This window comes from Rhinolophus sinicus, chromosome 1, assembly GCF_057876585.1.
Source record: "Rhinolophus sinicus isolate RSI-liver-muscle chromosome 1, RSI-T2T, whole genome shotgun sequence".
NCBI lineage: Eukaryota > Metazoa > Chordata > Mammalia > Chiroptera > Rhinolophidae > Rhinolophus > Rhinolophus sinicus.
This window is the reverse complement of record NC_142501.1, coordinates 53,204,464-53,223,675: the sequence shown is the minus strand read 5'-3', so window position 1 is coordinate 53,223,675 and position 19,212 is coordinate 53,204,464. Positions and strand designations below refer to the sequence as shown.

At 34.7% G+C, this 19,212-nt stretch overlaps 1 protein-coding gene across 4 annotated transcripts in view; it reads right to left on the bottom strand.

The window, feature by feature from the left end:
• The window catches only part of LARP4 (La ribonucleoprotein 4), a 60,240-nt gene that overhangs the window by 17,685 nt on the left and 23,343 nt on the right, over nt 1–19,212 (bottom strand). For all 4 annotated transcript variants that reach the window (XM_019724581.3, XM_019724583.3, XM_074325701.2 and 1 more), the window contains exons 5-8: nt 17,343–17,479; nt 15,635–15,738; nt 12,681–12,791; nt 11,697–11,750 (exon numbers count right to left, since the gene is read on the bottom strand). In XM_019724581.3, the coding sequence (XP_019580140.1) occupies nt 11,697–11,750; nt 12,681–12,791; nt 15,635–15,738; nt 17,343–17,479 (406 nt within the window). The remainder of the gene's footprint in view (nt 1–11,696; nt 11,751–12,680; nt 12,792–15,634; nt 15,739–17,342; nt 17,480–19,212) is intronic.

The window sequence follows — 19,212 nt, the reverse complement described above, 5'->3', positions numbered from 1 at the left end:
TCACCTATGAGCTGTACCTCAGGGCAATGAAAATGAGGGCAAGCTTCTCTTTGTAGAAGTATTCAACTAATAAGTGGAAGAAAGATAGCATAGAAATAGTACCACTTGGTAACCCTTAATAGATCTAGTCAATGATCAGTAACAGCTAGCATAAAAGAGAGACACAAAGACATATTTTATATGCTGTTGTTCTCTCTTTCCATGGCTCTGAAATCAAATCCAATTCTGTTCAAGCCTCTATACCTAGCTACCAATTTGCATGAAATACAGGGGACAGAGGATCATGTTAAACTACACTCAAAAACATAACTAGCCAATTCAAAGACAGGCAAGGACTTAAATAGACATTTCTCCAAATAGGATATACGAATGGCTAATAAGCACAAGAAAAGATGCTCAATATCACTAACCATGGAGGAAATGAAATAAAAACTAATGAGATTCCATCAAATGCATTCTTCATTTCAGTTATTGCATTCTTCCATTCTTCACTTCTGACTTGTTCTTTTTTTTTTATCCCCGATAAGTGGCACATGATTGTATTTGCATATATAATATAAACAAAAACTTAAACAGTGGAAAATGGCAGGCTAGGCTCTAGGGTGGATACTGCCACTGAATTAATACTTGAGGAGAAAAGAGTGCTGGGACACTCACGACAACCAGGAGAGTGCTTAATAAAGGGAAGGCTGCTGATCTTTCCTAAGGGAGAAAAAAAGTAGCTACTGTTGCCATTCTTCAGTGGCCTGTGTCCCAGGAGTGGCTGGCTGGTGCCAAGGCAGGTAGTGAGGACTTCGTCCTTCAAAAATTTGGGGTGTGTTGTGGTTGGTGTGGTGGATCCCTGAAGGATCAGTGCTGATGCTTGCCTCAGTTTTGGTCCTCGTTGCAGCAGCCGATTCCTGTGATGACATCTATCAGAAGACTTAAAGAGCCAAAACCCTTCACCACCATCACTACCCTATTTGGAGCCAGACAATTATAGTAATCTTTATCAGGTCACAAGCTGAATGCAGAGATAATGGAACAAAAATTTCAGTGACCACAAACAAGGAATATACACTTTGTAAAAACAGTTTAGAAAAGTTGCAGACAGCCACAGCTCTCAACAAACAGAAGTATTAGTAATATCTGCGCAGTGGGAGATTCAGATTTCTGGAGTTAACACTTTGTAATACTCAGAATGTCGTTATCAACAAAAAAATATATTAAAAAAAAATTTTTTTCCCCTTTCTTCCCCTTCTTCCGGCTCCCCCCCACTCTGGTTCAAGCCGTTGTTTCTCAGTCTAGTTGTGTAGGACACAGCTCCCTGGCCCATTGTGGTGTTATGAGCCTTGTGCTCCCCCGGGTGAGGCAATCGGTCACCGGTTGGCGGTCGGCGGGCCACAGCAGGTCACGGCAGCTCTCGCCGGCTGCCGGCTGCTCACGATGGCTGCCAGCCACTCACACTGGCTACCGGCTGCTCATGGCAGCACACGGTAGCCTGCGGCAGCACACAGCAGCCCACACCAACCTCCAGCTGCTCATGGCAACCCAGCTCCAGGGAGAGCCGTTGTTCACAACCTTAGCTGTAGAGGGTACAGCTCACTGGCCCATGTGGGAATCGAACCGGTGACCTCAGCGTTAGGAGCACGGTGCTCCAACCACCTGAGCCACCAGGCTGGCCCAACAAAAATATTAAAGAACATATAAAGAAACAGGAAACTATGATCCATTCATGGGAAAAAAAGAATTCGATAAAAGCCATACTGAAGAATGCCAGACATTGGAATTACTGGTCAAAGATGTTAAATTAACTATCTTAAATGTGCCCAATAACCTAATGGAAACTATGGACAAACCTAAGAGTAATCAGGAAAATGATGTATGAACAAAATGCTAAAAGGAAAAAAAAACCAGTATGCCTACACCCTACAAGAAATGCTAGTGGGAGTTCTTCAGGATGAAATAAAAAGATGCCAGACAGTAACTCAAAGCCAAAAGAAGAAATAAGGAATATTACTAAGGATAATTACTTAGGTAAATACAAAAGAAAATTATTGTACTTTTGGCATACAACATTTTCCACGTATGATTTAAAAGGGAAACTAAAACAATATAAATCGATGCCAATGGGCACAAACGTATAAAGATATAATCTGTGACAATAAGAATATGTGACACTACTCAACTGAGGTTGTTATGAATTTAAAATGTTAATTGTAACCCACCAGAGAACCACTAAAAAAACCCCAAAAAACCCTAAATGGCAGAAGTATCTTTCCTATCAATAATTACTTTAAATGTAAATGGCTTAAACTTTCCTATTAAAAGGCAGAGAATGGCAGAATGAATTAAAAATATACAGGATCCATCTATATGCTATATATAAGAGACTCATTTTAGATTCAAAAACATTGAAAGTAACAAAATGCAAGAAAATAATAATCAAAATACAGCTAAGATGACTATATTATTATTAGGCAAAATAGACTTTAAGTCAAAAAAGGTTACAAAAGACAAAAGACATTTTATATTAAATAAAAGGTTAAATCAAGCAAAAGGCTAAAACAATTGTAAACATATATGCATCTGCCAACAGAGCCACAACATATATAAAGAAAACACTGACAGAATTGGAATGAGAAATGACAACTGACTTCATTAACCCCCTTCAATAATGAGACAGGAGAGCAATAAAGAAATAGAGAACTTGAACAACACTATAAATCAATTTGACCTAAAAGAACTACTCCAAACACTAGAATATGCATTTTTCTCAAGTGTACATAGAACATTACCCATGATAGACTGTATGTTTTTAAATAAATTTAGAAAGACTTAACTCATACAAAGTATCTTCTGTGACCACAATGGAACGAGACTAGAAATCAGTAACAGAAGGAAAACTGGAAAATTCACAAATATGTGGATATCAACACAGGTTCTTAACCAACGGGTCTAAGAAGAAATCACAAGGAAAATTATAAAATAACTTGATTCCAGACAAGCAAAAGCTAAAGTAGTTCATTAACACTAAACCACTCTTACAAGAAATGTTAAAGGGACTTCTTTAGGTAGAAAAAATAAAAAATATAAATTAAAAAATAGGAAAGAAAAAAATCTCACTGACAAAGGCAAACAGTAAAAGCAGTGGATCAACTATTTGTAAAGCTAGTACAAAGCTCAAAAGACAAAAGTAGGGAGATCATGTGTAATTACAACAATAAATTAAGGGATACACACAAATACACACAAAAGAAGTAAAAAAAAAAAATCACAAAAATATAAATGTGGAGGGGATGAGTTAAAATTGTAGTGATTTTAGAATGTGATCACACTTAAGCAACCATCAACTTAAAACAGACTGCTATAAATACAGCTTGGTATAAATGAAGCACATGTTAACCACAAACCAAAAATCTGTAAGAGATATACAAGTCATAAAGAGAAAGGAATCTAAACATAACCACCCACTGTAAGAAAGTCATCAACAAACCAGAAAGCAAAAGAATAAGAAACAAAGAAGAACTACAAAAACAAACCGGAAACAACTAATAAAATGGCAAAACTACATACCTATCAATAAGGACTTTAAATGTAAATAGACAAAATACTCCAACCAAAAGACACATGGTGGGGGTGGCCGGATGGCTCAGTGGTTAGAGTGTGAGCTCTGAACAACAGAGTTGCTGGTTTGATTCCCACATGGGTCAGTGAGCTGCACTCTCCACAACTAGATTGAAGACAATGAGCTGCCGCTGAGCTTCCCGAGGGGCGGCCGGATGGCTCAGTTGGTTAGAGTGAGAGCTTTCAACAACAAGGCTGCCGGTTCAATTCCTGCATGGGATGGTGGGCTGCGCCCCTGCAACTAAAGATTGAAAACAGCAAGTGGATTGGAGCTGAGCTGCACCCTCCACAACTACACTGAAGGATAACGACTTGGAGCTGATGAGCCTTGGAGAAACACAATGTTCCCCAACATTTCCCAATAAAATTTTTTAAAAAAGAAAAAGAAAAAAGGAAATGTATGATTTCCTTTCCTGGCTTCTCCACTACTTTGAAATGTTGGGTAACCTTGAGACCCCAAATATCTGCACTAAGAATGGAAGCTGCACATTTAAAAAAAAAGAAGAAAAGACATACGGTGGTAGAATGGATTAAAAAAAAAAAAAAGACTTATACATGCTTACAAGGGACCCAATATAGATTGAAAGACACACAGATTTAAAGGAATGGAAAAAAATATTTCATGCAAAAGGAAGGAAAAAGCAGGGGTAGCAAAACTTAGATCAGACAAAACAGACTTTAAAACAAAGGCTGTAACAAGAAAAAAAAAGGGCATTTTGTATGATAAAGGGATCATCAACAAGAGGATATAACTCTTGTAAACATCTATACACCCAACATAGGAGCACAAATATATAGAGCAAAATTTGACAGATATGAGGGAGAGATCAATAACACAATAGTAGGGGACTTTAACACCCCACTGACATCAGTGGATCATCCAGACAGAAAATCAACAAGGAAACAGTGGCCTTAAAGGACACATTAGATCAGATGGACTTAATTGATATTTTTAGGACATTTTACCCAATAGCAGTAGAATATACATCTTTCTTAAGTGCTCATGGAACATTTTACAGGACAGATCATGTGTTCAGCCACAAGATAAGTCTCAATAAATTTATGAATACTGAAATCATATCAAGCATCTTCTTTGATCACAATAGTATAATACTAGAAACCAATTACAAGAAGAAAACTGAAAAACAAACAAACACATGGAGGCTAAATAACATGCCACTAAATGAGTGGGTTAACTATGAGATCAAGGAGGAAATCAAGACACCTTGCGAGAAATGAAAATGAAAACACAATGACCCAAAAAAATCTATGGGGCACAGCCAAAGCAGTTCTAAGGAGGAAATTCATAGCAATACAGGCCCATCTTAACAAACAAAAATCTCAAACAATCAAACCTTACACCTAAAGGAACTAGAAAAAGAAGAACAACAACAAAAAGCCCAAAGTGAGTAGAAGGAAATAATAAAGATCAGAACAGAAATAAATGAAACAGAGAAAAGAAAAAGAAAAGGAAAACGAAGCCAAAAGTTGGTTCTTAGAAAAGATGAACAAAACTGACAAACTGCTAGCCAGACTCATCAAGTAAAAAATAGAGTACCCAAATAAAATTAGAAATGAAAGAAGAGTGACAACCAATACCATGGAAATAAAAAGGAGTATAAGAAAATACTACGAATGAGTATGAGTCAACAAATTGGACAACCTAGAAGAAATGGATCAATTCCCAGAAACATACAATCTTTTAAGATTGAATCAAGAAGAAACAGAAAACCTGAACTGACTAATGAAATCAAATCAATAGTCAAAAAACTGCCAACCAACCAAAGTCCTGGATCAGATGGCTTCACAGGTAAATTTTATAAAACATCAAAGAATTAATGCCTATCCTTCTCAAACTATTGCAAAAAACTAACGAGTAAACAAGGTTCCCAAACTCATTTTATGAAGCCAGTATAACCTTGATACCTAAACAAGATAAAAATACTACAAACAAAAAAATATTATATGCCAGTACCCCAATGAACACAGATGCAAAAATCCTCAACAAAATATTAGCAAACTGAATTCACCAATACATTAACAAGATCATACACCATGCCCAAGTGAGATTCATTCCTGGGATGCAAGGTTGGTTTAATACCTGTAAATCAATGAACATGAGATACGACATAAATGAAGGATGAAAATCATACATGATGTCAATAGATGCAGAAAAAGCATTTGACAGAATCCAACATCCAATTATGATAAAAACTCTCAACAAAACGTGGATGGAGGGAACCTACGTTGACATAGTAAAGCCCACATATGACAAACATATTGCAAACATCATACTCAATGGTGAAAAACTGAAAGCTTTTTCTTTAAGATCAGAAATAAAACAAGATGTACACTATCACCACTTTTATTTAACATAGTAGTAATGGAAGTCTTAGCCACAGAAGTCAGACGATGAAAAGAAATATAACACATCCCAATTGTAAAGGAAGAAGTAAAACTGTCATTATCTGTAGATGATATGATACTATAGAGAGAACCCCAAAAATTCCCCCAAAGAACTATTAGAACCAATAAATGAATTCAGTAAATATTCAGAAATAATTTGCATTTTTATACACCAATAATGAACTCTCAGAATGAGAATTTAAAGAATCTCATTTATAATTGCTTCAAAAAAAACACAAAATACCTAGGAATACATTTAATAGGTAAAAGACCTATACTCAGAAAACTGCAAGACACTGAAGAAAGAAAGTGAAGAAAATTAAAACAAACGAAAGGATATACTGTGCTCTTGGATAGGAAGAATTAACATTGTTAAAATGTCCGTACTACCCAAAGCAATCTATAGAATCAATACAATCCCTATCAAAATACCAATGCCATTTTTCATAGAACTAGATGAAATAATCCTAAAATTTATATAAACCCACAAAAGACCCTTGATGGCTACACCAATCTTGAGAAAGAAGAACAAAGTTGGAGTTATGCTACCTGACATCAAACTATCCTATAAGGCTGTAGCAATCAAAATGGCATGGCACTGGCATAAAAAGACACATAGATCAGTGGCATGGCACTGAATAGAGTGCTTAGAAATAAACCCATGCCTATACAGTCATTTAATCTATGACAAAGGAGGCAAGAATGTACAATGGGGTAGAGGCAGTCTCTTCGATAAATGATGTTGGAAGAACTGAATAGATACATGTAAAAATATAAAACTAGACCACTTTCTTATACCATATACAAGAACAAAATCAAAATGGCTGAAGACTTAAATGTAAGACCTGAAACCATAAAACTCCTAAAAGAAAACATAGGCAATAAACTTAGTAATATTTTTGGGGGACATATCTCCTCAGGCAAGGGAAACAAAAGAAAAACTAAACAAATGGGACCACATCAAATAAAAAGATTTTGCACAGCAAAGGAAACCATCAACAAAACGAAAAGACAACCTACCAAATGGGAGAAGATATTCACCAATGATACATCTAATAATGGCTTAATATCCAAAATTCATAAAGAACTCATAAACAACCCAATTAAAAAATGGGCGGAGGACCTGAATGGACATTTCTCCAAAAAGGACCATACAGACGGCCAACAGACATATGAAAAGATGCTCAATGTCACTAATTATCACAGAAATGCAAATTAAAATCACAATGAGATATCATCTCACACCTGTCAGGATGGCTAGCACCAAAAAAATCAACAAAAAACAAGCGTTGGCAAGGATGTGGAGAACAGGGAAATTCTCGTGCACTGCTGGTGACTGCAAATTGCTACAGCCACTATGCAAAACAGTATGGAGGTTCCTCAAAAAATTAAAAATAGAACTATCTTATGACCCAGCAATTCTACTTCCGGGTATTTATCTGAAGAAATCCAAAATGCTAATTCAAAAAGATATATGCGTCCCTACGTTCATCACAGCATTATTTATAATAGCCAAGATACAGAAGCAACCTAAGTGCCCATCGACAGACTACTGGATAAAGAAGTGGTACATACGCATATACAATTAAATATGATATATCTCAGCCACAACAAAGAATGAAATCTTACCATCTGCGACAACATGGATGAACCTAGAGGATATGCTAAGTTAAATAAGTCAGAGAAAGACAAATGCCATGATCTCACTTATATGCAGAATCTAAAAAACAAACTCACTCATAGATACAGGGAACAATCTAACGGTTTTCAGATGGGAGGGGAGTTGGGAGAGTGGGTGAAAAAGGTAAAGAGAGTAAGAAGTACAAACTAGTAGTTACAAAGTAGTTACAAAATAGTAAAGTACAGCATAGGGAATACAGTCAATAATATTGTAATAACTATGTATCGTGCCAGGTGAGTAGTAAACGGGGATCGCTTCGTAAGTTATATAAATGTCTAACCACTATGAAACTAATATAATACTGAATGCCAACTATAATTGAAAATTAAAAATTCACACTCAGATTTTATGTAAATTTCCAGAATGATAACTCATAAAAATAAATCTCAGTGCACTCTGAATCACTAAAAACAAGCAGCTGAAAATATTTAAAATAAACTCTTAAAACTAAAAAAAATAAAAATATGTAAAAATGGACAAAGGAATTGAGTAAAACATTTCTCCAAAAGATCAACAAATGGCAAATAAGCACATGGAAAGATACTTAACATTATTAGCCATTAAGGAAATGAATCCCCAAACCATAATGAGATGCCACTTTACACCCATTAGGATGGCTTTTAGCAAAAAAGCAGAAAATAACAAGTGTTGGTAAGGATGTGGAAAAATCTAAATCCTTCTGTATTGCTCGGAATGTAAAATGGTGCAGCTGCTAATGAAAAGCTTCATGCTCTTTAAAATGTTAAACATAGAATTATGTTAGACAGCAATGCCTAGTTATATACCAAAAAGAATTGAAAGCAGGGACTCAAACAGACAGTTGTATAGCATTATTCATAACTGTCAAAAGGTGGAAACTAAAAAGTAATGAAATTCTGATACATGCTACATGGATGAACCTTGCAAACATTATGCTAAGCGAAATAAGCCAGACACAAAAAGACAAACATTGCATGATTAAATTTGTATGCGGTATCTAAAACAGGCAAATTCATAAAGACAGAGTAGAGTAGAGGTTGCTATGGGTTAGGAGAATGGGAGGTTATTGCATCATGGGTATAGATTTTCTGCTTTGGATGATGCATAAGTTCTGGAAATAATTATTTGTGATGGTTGCACAGCAATGTGATGTACTAAATGCCACTGAGTTGTAACTTAAAAACGGTGAATTGTATGTATGTTTTATTTTACAATAAAAAAAGCATTAAAAATGATGTTCACTGCAATAGTATTACTTGTAAACAAAGAAACAAGGTACATGGAGAGAAATGAATAATTAAATCACGATGCACATGAACAATGTTGTATGTATACTTGAAACGATGGTGAATAAAAAAAATCTTGAAGCCCTATTAAGTGAAAGGAGCAGATGAGTGTCTAATGTACATTCCCATTTAAGTAAAGACAGAAAATTCCCAGATGGACACAGAAAAAAACCGCTCTCTCATCACCTCTGGGGAGGAAGACTGAAGGACTCTAGCAGAGGGAGATTTAATTAATTATTTATTTAACATTGTTTGACTTTCTTAACACATGCAGGTACTACTTTCACACTTAAAATTCTGAAATAGTAAATATACAATAAATATAGAGAAATAAACATTTATTCTACGTGACATGTACCATCTCTATGAAACCCAGATAAAACTTAGTATTAAGTTATAAAAAGCCAGTTGAAACAGGATGAAATTAGCAACACATGAAGAAACAGGTAAACAAACATTATTCACTTAATCTTTTTGTCCTCCAAGATCACTGCTTTTGCCTCACAGAACTTCAGAAATGAAAAAAGAATGAACACTTCAAAGAAATAAATCAAGACCTTAGAGGTAACTTGACACTCCTAAGATCAAAGATCTTGAGGCTGAAAGCAGCATCAAGATCTGTAATATAGGATTTCTGGCTCTTGCACCTGTCTTGCTGCGTGCTAGGTCATATGGTTATAACGAATAATATAAAAATTAATGTGAACCTGTGACTCTCCTAGCAAGAACATTGCTATGTGATAGCTAATCAAAAGAACCATAAACAAAAACGGCAGAGAAAAATACTTATAATGAAATACATGTATATGTATATATCTACACATACTTTTAGCACTGTACCTGAAATCTCAGCAAAAGCAATAAGATATAAGAAATGGGAGGTATAAAGAATTATCAAAATAGTAATTATTTGTAGATGATATGATCTCTCAGGCAGATAATCCAAAGACCTAACAGAGCATTAGATATAACAAAGGAGCTAGGCAAGGTTGTTGCATAATAATAACACTAAGATGGGGGCGGGGGGAAGCAACAAAAATTACTTTAAGGAAGTAATTATAAAACACAAAAGACCTGCATTAATAGACAAATATATCATAAAAACATTACCACAATATTGAATAATGTAGGGTAAAACTGTCTATTGTCCCCAATGTAAGCAATAAATTAATGCAATCCCATTTATTCCAATATATGGTTTTTGTTTGGTTGTTGGTATTAGACATTCTAAAATTCATATGGAAAAGTAATGGTCTAAGAATAACCACGACAGTCCTAAAAACTAAGGAGGGAGAACTTGCATAAAAAGACAAGGATGTTATAAAACTACCATAATTAAAACAGTGATGTTGGTTCAGTAGAGTTTGATATTAGGTTGGTGCAAAAGTAATTGCGGTTTTTTGCAATTATTTTTAACCTTTTAAAGCGCAATTACTTTTGCACCTACCTAACAGAGCATAGAACCCAAAACAGAGCTCATAGATGCAGCATTACAATTCGTGGAAAGGCAGACCACTCTACAAGTGTTGAGACAACTATCTTTCCATATAAGGGGAAAAAATGAAATTAGATCCCTATCTCAGACTATACATCAGATTAATTCCAGATGTTTCAAAGACCTAAATTCAACATATGAAACCTTAAAGTTATTAAAAGACCTAGGAGAGTATTTTTATAGCCTCAAGCAGGGAAAGGAGAGAATAAGGAGAAGAGCATTACAGGCAGAGGAAATAAAATGACAACTGGCAGATAGTGTCATATGTAATATGGAAATAATACCACCTACCACACAGCAATAATGAGATTTAAATAAGTGAAGTTCTTAGAACACTGTCTGACATATAACCTTTTAATAAATGTAAGTTTCTCTCATCCTGGTTCTTCCACTTACTAGTGTGAAACTGGGTAGCTGACGCCTCGCTTTCCTTAATAGTAAAAGAGAGAAAATAGGGGTACCTACCTTATTGGGTTCTTGTAAGAGTTAAATGACTCTCTCTATATAAAGTGCTTAGAACAGCAACTGATATACAGTGAGAGCTCAATAAGAGTTAGTAAGAATAATGCATTGCATTTACAAAAAGTAACTGTTATCCTATTACATCCAGAATGAAGAGCATGTTAAAGTAAGTGCATGTTTAGGATTCTATTTAGATGGTAGCTCTGGTAGGAATGTGGAGAATAGACTAAGGGGGGAAAAGCTGAAAGCTTAACAGTTAAACGGCTATTTTAATTTGTCAAGCCTAAACACAGGTAATAATGAGTGAAAGAAAGTTTGAAGGCAGAGTTCATGGGATCTGAGGACAGATTAGACAGGTAAAGACAGAGCGCAAGTGCCACCAATGACAATTCCCAGGTTTCCCAAATGGTTGACTGCTAAAGTGATGATGCAGTGAATTGAGATGAGGTTGAAAAATACGGGAAATGTTTTCCACCTTGTTACTAAAAACTTATCTCTGCTCCACATTTTAAGATCTGGAATTATCTTACATGTTTGTAATCAGCATCTAACTAAAACTTCATGCTGTTTGAAGTTTTGCCTTCAGAAAAACTGCTGTATAGAAAGTATTTTGATGTTCCATCAACTAATTTTCTGAAGTAGCACATCGTATGAGCCATAAATTTCTTTAAAACCATTATGGGTTTTATAACATATTACCCATCTGTGCTTTTGAATTCTCCAACACACAAACAACAAAAAGCTTTGTTTCATGCTGGCCTTACTTACAAATGATTCTTACCATGATTGGCTTGCCCTGAAATGTTTTCACTTCTTCTCTCAAGTATTTAAAAGCCTATTAACAAAGCAGAAAGGAATTTTCATTAGTATTCAAACATTTCACTAAAGCCACCTTTATTTTATCAAGAGAGTTTGGTATTAGCAACTCTCTCTAAACTAAACAATAAAAAATTCTGAAGGTGATTCCATTATGCAGGTGATAAGGAATGAAAAAGTAAAAATTTACTGTAGATTACCTACTATGGATTATTGAAAATGCACAAAATTCAAAACCAAACCAAAATGTCACTACATATCAATTCAAAAATGGTTCAGACAGCTTTCCTAGGTGAAGCACTGGAAAAAAAAGCGGGGTGGAATGCAGCCGGTTAGCTCAGTTCGTTAGAGTGGGTGCTCTTAACAAGGTTGCCAGTTCGATCCCCACATGGGCCACTGTGAGCTGCGCCCTCCAAAACTAGATTGAAACAACTACTTGACTTGAGCTGATGGGTCCTGGAAAAACACACTTAAAATAAAAAAAATTAAAAAAAAAAAAAAAAAGTGAGTGGTTTTAAAATGCCATTAGATATGTTTTTGTTTCAAAGTAATACTACTTATCTTTGAGTAGAACATGATAAAAATTAAAAGTAAAATCACTGTATCAAAATTCCAAGAATCAGAAAGGAAGTAGTGTATTGCGGGCCTAATATGTATCAGAAACATTAACTACTGAATACATGATTCCCAATCCCCACATTAATTTTAAAACTGTGTTAACTTTTTTATTGATAGACAACAAACTGTTCTTAAATTGAAACTGAAAAGGCTTCAGGAAGATGATCGAAAAGGAAACTAATTAATAAACAAAACCAAAAAGGTGAACAAAGTGCTCAACAATCACAATCTTTACAAACAGTACTGAAGGCACACATTTTCTCAATCAAAATATACCACTACTTCTTTTACCAGCAGGACTTGAAATCAGAAGAGAAATTTTTTTCCTCACCTCTTGTGCATCTGTGTCTGACTGGAAAGTGATATACCAGTTGCTATTGTGTGCAAACTCACAACTTATCACCTTGGGACAGTTTTCATTTTTAAACAAAGCTTTCACTTCCTGAAAAAGAAAAACTTTAGTTATCTAAAAAATATATTGATGGCTATATTTTTCATTTCATATCATTTGGTCCTTTCTTTTTCTTTGTTAACTGTTTATGCCTTCTGCCCATCTTTCTATTGAGAGTAGATGTTCTGGAACAAAAACATACAGTATAGTTATAGAATAAATTTTGTATGTGATTTAGCAATGGAATTTATTTTATAATCAGCAAAGCTGAAGCATTTCACTCCTACGGGCATTTTCCTTAGAGTAAAATCTCTCCAGTCTTGCCATTATAAAAAAAAAAAAGTATGTCTCCCATTAACATTTTCATGTATTCTCATTCAATCCAGATGTTTTGTCTACATCAGACTGATTCATAGGCATGAACCCTTGGGCAAAAAATGTCTTCCCTTTTCCATAATTGATGTAACTGAACTAAAATTCCAACAAATATATGGATTTGGAAAAAGACAGTTACCAAAATTCAGAAATATTTAACAGTTAATAACTTGAATGCAGTTTATAAAAGGAAAGAAAAAAACTGGAAGTGAACATTAAGAATCCCTAAAACATTATAGAAGAAAAGGAAACAGTATCTGCTGAAATACCACCCAAGGTAAGACACTTATTTATTCCTGAAAACAACCCTGTGTTGAAGATTTTATCATCTCCCTTTCCCAGTTGAGGAAATGGTGGCTCAGACTGTTTAACCTAGCTACACTACCACAAAGTGAACTCAAACCCAGCTTTGTATGTCTCCAAACTCCATTTTGTCTAATAACTATTTGAATACAAAGAGAAATTTAGTAGTAACCAATAATTCCCAAATATCAAAAGAATCTGATTTGGTTAAACTGTCCCACAAAATATCACTAGGTATCAATTAAAAAAAAAAGACAATTATTAAGCTGATTGGACAATCAACATGGCAACAGTGAAGCCTAACCTGTATTCTAACTCCCTCAAATGTTTAACTCACTGTCTCTACTCGGGATGAAATTTCTTAAGTCAAATACTACTTGAAATAAGTGATCAACCAGCTGAGTTTCGTGATGTTTAATGAAAGTGTTAAAATATCACCAAGTTCAGTTAATACAATTCCTATCCACTCCAGATTTACATTTTTGGAGAACTATCTACAGAACTATTAGATTGTCTGCCACCAATTGATCTCTACCTTTCAAAACGCCATGGATATTCTCCAAATATTTGTAATTCCCTTAAAATGTATAATGAATCAATTTACTGAAATCCTAGTAAAAACCCTATTTTCAGCCTTTATCATTTTTCTTTAGGGAAGAGGTATGCTCATAGATTTACTTTCCCAAATATAAGAAGTCTGGATCTAAAGTAATCAACAATTTATTCCATTTGAGAAGAATCTTTAAGGTCAAAACCCAAATCCGTTCATTTTCATTTGAATTTCAGTGATTACTGCCTAGCTAGACTTTCTCTGGCTACTTTAGTCATTTGCACTTCCTTTACTTTTTTTTAAATGAACATTATGTTGATGATTTTGTCCTTTTATTTACTGTTTTTCATGTGGTTGAGCTCCTTAAGAAATCAGACTACGAATTACAATAATTATAAAAATGATAATGGCTAATCTTGGAGTATTTTATATGCAACATACTGCTCTAAGCTCTTTATATACTAACTCAATTCTCACAACAATTTTATGGTCACATATTACTATTATCCCATTTAACAGATGAGATTTGTTAAATAACTTATCCAAGGTCATAGAACTAGCAAATAAAAAAGCTGGAGTTCAAATCCAGGTAGTTTGGTTGTAGAGTTCAGGCTCATATACTCTATATTGTTTCTTAATATTGCAAATACTCTTACCATTCTGCACTCTTCCTTTCAATTTGTTACTTTTGACATATAATTCATAATTTTAAATGAAAGATCTATCTAATGACAGTTTCTTTTCTAATTTCTCTTACTGTTTCTAAGTTTAGGAAACTTTCATTCTGGAGATATAATACTGGACAAAAAACCTAACTTCTAATGTGTCAAATTTGTTAGGTGGCAAGAGTCTAAATTTTTTTAAAAATGGTTAATCAATTACCATTTATCAGTTACTAATTAATACTTCCCATGTCTAATCTATTAAGCCTTAACTGGACAACTTAGTGTGAAGCTATGTGGCTTGGTAGTTAAGAAACATGGGCTTTGGAATCAGAGAGATCAAGTTCAAACCCAGACTCTGTCCTTTAATCAGCCCATGTATCCTTAGGCAAGTTATTTAACCATCCTATGGCTGTTAACTTTGTAAAACAGACAATAAAACCTTAGGCTTTAAACAACTAAAGTACATTGCACAATACTCAGTAGAATCTAATTATTAAACAATGTTGTTATACACACATTATTGCAGAAAAGGGACTATTTCTGGACTATATTGTGTCATTTAAATATTATTTTATTTTTGTACCTGTACTATATTATCTTTATAACTGCAGCCTTGCTTTATATTTGCTAACCAGTAGGGTTAGTCCTGGCCCATTAGTCCTTATTCCTATTTTTCTTCTTCATTCCTCAGTCTGTTCTTTCCGATAAATCCTCAAATTCCCCAAAGAGCCTATTTATATTTTAACTGCCATTCAGTCGAATCAGTAAGTTGAAAGTTACTCCCACTGCGGTACTCAGTCTTCCCTCCTTAGAACACAGAATTACATTTTCTCCCTTCCTCTGCACCATTCTTCAAGTATTGCAAAATTTACACAACAAATTCGTATTTATCCTAGTCACAGTAATAGAAATGAGGGCCTTGAGATACTTTGTTGTTTAGGCTCCTCCAATTTAAAAGGTAAAGAATATTTAGCTTTAACAACGCTTAATGATTTACCTACCTCTATTGGTGTTGTTTCAGGAATCTCTCTAAGAATCACAATGCAACGCTTATGACTTGGTCTCACTTTCTCGCCCTTCTCATCAACTTGTACCATGGGAGAAGCTGAAATTTAAAAAAGGGTTTAATTCAAAAGTGACAAATAGAGACATTAGTGCCATTAAAAAGCTCACTTCTATTTCCAACTGAATAAATTAGCAGAGGTTACTATCCTAAAGAAATTAAGTTGTAGTATCAAAGATTAGTTACAATAAAATATGTTGAGATTAATATGCAAAAAACATTGTCAAATGTTATTCTTTGAATATTCAGAGTACCTAACTTTGTGACTTGGCACTAGGTTGGAGTTGGAAAATACCCTTCAGTGAGCATACAACACATATCTAATAAGGCAATTTCCCTATATACAATTTCCAAATTCCTTACTTCAAGAGAGAACAAAAACCAGTGTACTTGCATTAGCCAACCCCTACTGTAGGAAATGTAAACAGCTCTAATATGTCAAGAAATTCTTTTAAAAATGATAATTTAAGAAGCACTTAAACCAAGAATTATGCACAAATGATTATAATCTTTCCTTGATTTTAACATATTTACTTACTTACTACAACAGAGACCTAGAAGCCATCTTTTAGATGCCGATTTTGAGGAAATACTGAATAAAGACAATACTATACAGTCAAAACTTTTATTAGGTTCATACAAAAGTAACTGCGGTTTAAAAGGTTAAAAATAATTACAAAAACTGCAATTACTTTTGCACCAACCTAATATTTCCAGTCCCTTCAGAAAGAGATAATATGCTACATGTCACCCAACAGGCAAGTACAGAGAAAAAGGAAGTAGTTAAAAAAAAATGGCTTGGGTATTAGTGCTAGGTTCCAGCACTTAGAGATGGGGGGTTCTGCTTGTCTCGGCCAATTTTTTTATGTTGAGAAGACTGGGTCATTTTAAGAAATGTCTGTACAAACCAATCAGATATTTCATAAATGTGTTTAGCATTCTGAGAATGGAAACCCTCTACTCCCATATAGTAAGTCTATTATTAGACTTGCTATATTTAACTTTTAAATATTTCCAAGAACGTATTTCATATAAAAATGAAGATGTGCCTTTATTCAATCAAGTAGTTAACAAAACCCACATAAGAGCAGTTACCAAGAAATACTGATATAAGATAAAAACAGTAAAAATTCTTAGAAACTCAACCTGAAACTATAAATTCTTTACCAAATTTTAGAGCAGTTTTGTCAAACTGTAGGTTACAACTCTTTAGTGGGTTGTAAAATAAATTTACAATAAAAGAAATGAGTTCACTGCAAGCATTTAATATTAATCTGTGTAACTAACATTTCAGTTGTGTGTGGTTGTGTGGCATATGTGGTATATACGAAGTTTCATGTATAATATACTTCGTCTTGGGTTCAAATGTTTGAAATAGATAGCTTTAGAGGGTGTGAAAATGACACATAAAGCTTTCTAATAGCTCAGAAAACAGAGACTTAATTGCTAATATGTGTGAGTGGTTATCAAGATGAACAAGCAAGGTGTGGAATTGACACAGAAGCTATATACCAGTCAGTAAAAATAAATTACTGAAATAGAATAGCAAAAAATAGGGAGTCAAAAACAATTCCCTGTATGATCAGTAATCAAAAGAATATTTAACTTTTTGACTTGAAATAAGCTAAAAGGTATGATTTACATACATCTCAACACTTCGAGAATTAGATCAGGGTCTGTGGTTAGCTTTTTTATTTCTTCCATGTTGGCAACGGTCCAAATTGGGATAAATTGATCACTGTCCATTTGAGATATCAGGTAAAGATCCTTTGACAAATTTTCTCTGAAAAAAATAAACAGAAGCAACAGTCCTATAAAACAATCTCTTAAAAGCACCTAAAGCAGTGCCTTATTCACTTTTGTCATTAAGTCTAGGAAACCAAAATTATGCTATCAGAAATAAGATAGTCAACTATGAAAACACATAATATATAACAGATATACTCTAACAACTTCCAGAAAGTTTCTTAATCCCCAAATACATTGGGCTCAAACAGTTCTGAATAAGGGGTTTTATGGAATTATACTGATATGGAAAGAAACTTAGTATTAAATTTAAAAGTATGTTACAAAATATTATATATGGTGTAGTTCCAGCTTATAAATACTTTATCATTGATGTTAGAATATGCAGTTTAAACCATGAGCTGGGGCCGACCCGGTGGCACAGGTGGTTGGAGCGTCATGCTCCTAACTCCCAAGTCACCGGTTCAATTCCCTCGTGGGCCAGTGAGTGGTGCCCTCTACAGCTAAGATTGTGAACGTGGGCTGATGAGTGCTGCCGTGAGCTGCTGTGTGCCGCCATGAGCAGCCGGTGGCTAGTGTGAGCTGCCGTGGGCTGCTGTGTGCTGCCGCGAGTGGCCGGTGGCCAGCATGAGTGGCCAGCAGCCAAAGAGAGCTGCTGTGAGCAGCCGACTGACTGACAACCGGCAACCGACTGTCTCAGCCGAAGGGAACGCAAGGGTCATAATACCAGCGTGGGCCAGGGAGCTGTGTCCTACACAACTAGACTGAGAAACAACGGCTTGAACTGGAGGAGGAAGGGGGAGGGAGATTTAATAAATATGTTTCATTTTTTATTTAAATTTAAATAATAAATTTACAACATTTAAAATTAAGACAAAATTCTTTAAGATACAAACACTTCTAACTTACCAATAAAACCATGTTTAACAAACTGAAGTAAAATCAAATTCATATCTTATTCACATCAAGTCTTTGAAGCAGTCTGATTATAAATAGCTATAAGTCTGCCTAAAAGCCACCTTCTCAGTGACCATCTTATTCAAAACTGAAACCACCCAAGCACTACTGATTCCTCTTCCCCTGCTTACACTGCTCTATTTTTTTCCACAGTGCTTGTCACTTAACACATTTCTAAGTTGATTACTTAATATGTTTATTGTTTTGGTTCCCCCAGCCAGAACAGAACACAGGTTCCATGAAGGATCTTTGTTGTTCAAAAATGTGTTTCAAAGCCCTAGTGATTGGCAGAGTAAAGTCAAAGGCCCTTACATTCAAATGTTATTAAAATAGAACAGTTACTTTTTTAAGGTTAGAATTGTCAATAGGTGGTGATTTGTTTTGGTAAGGAAAAATGAGAATAAAAAGGATACTAGTAAAGGTTAAACTCACTTTAGCACCAAAGAAGGAACATGCTAATATCACCCTAATCAGTAAGATATTCTTGAAGAACTTGAAAATAAGACAACTGTAAATTTTTTGCATAACTAAAAAGTTATATCCTAAATCAACTTTGACTTTCAGCAGGTCTATTCTTATAAAATTGTGTGCGAAATCCTTAAAGAAACAGTACGTCACAGAAGTCAAATTAATGGATGTAACATCTAAGACGTGAATATTCATGACTAATACCTGACTTGTATTAATGGTAATTTTGCTGAGCTACAAATGTCAATTACCCAGCTGGTTTGAACTGTATCACAGCTTTGAATAGAATGTAGTAGATCATGACGAGCAAGAGCTCCCACTGCAACAATCAAAAACGTTTAAATT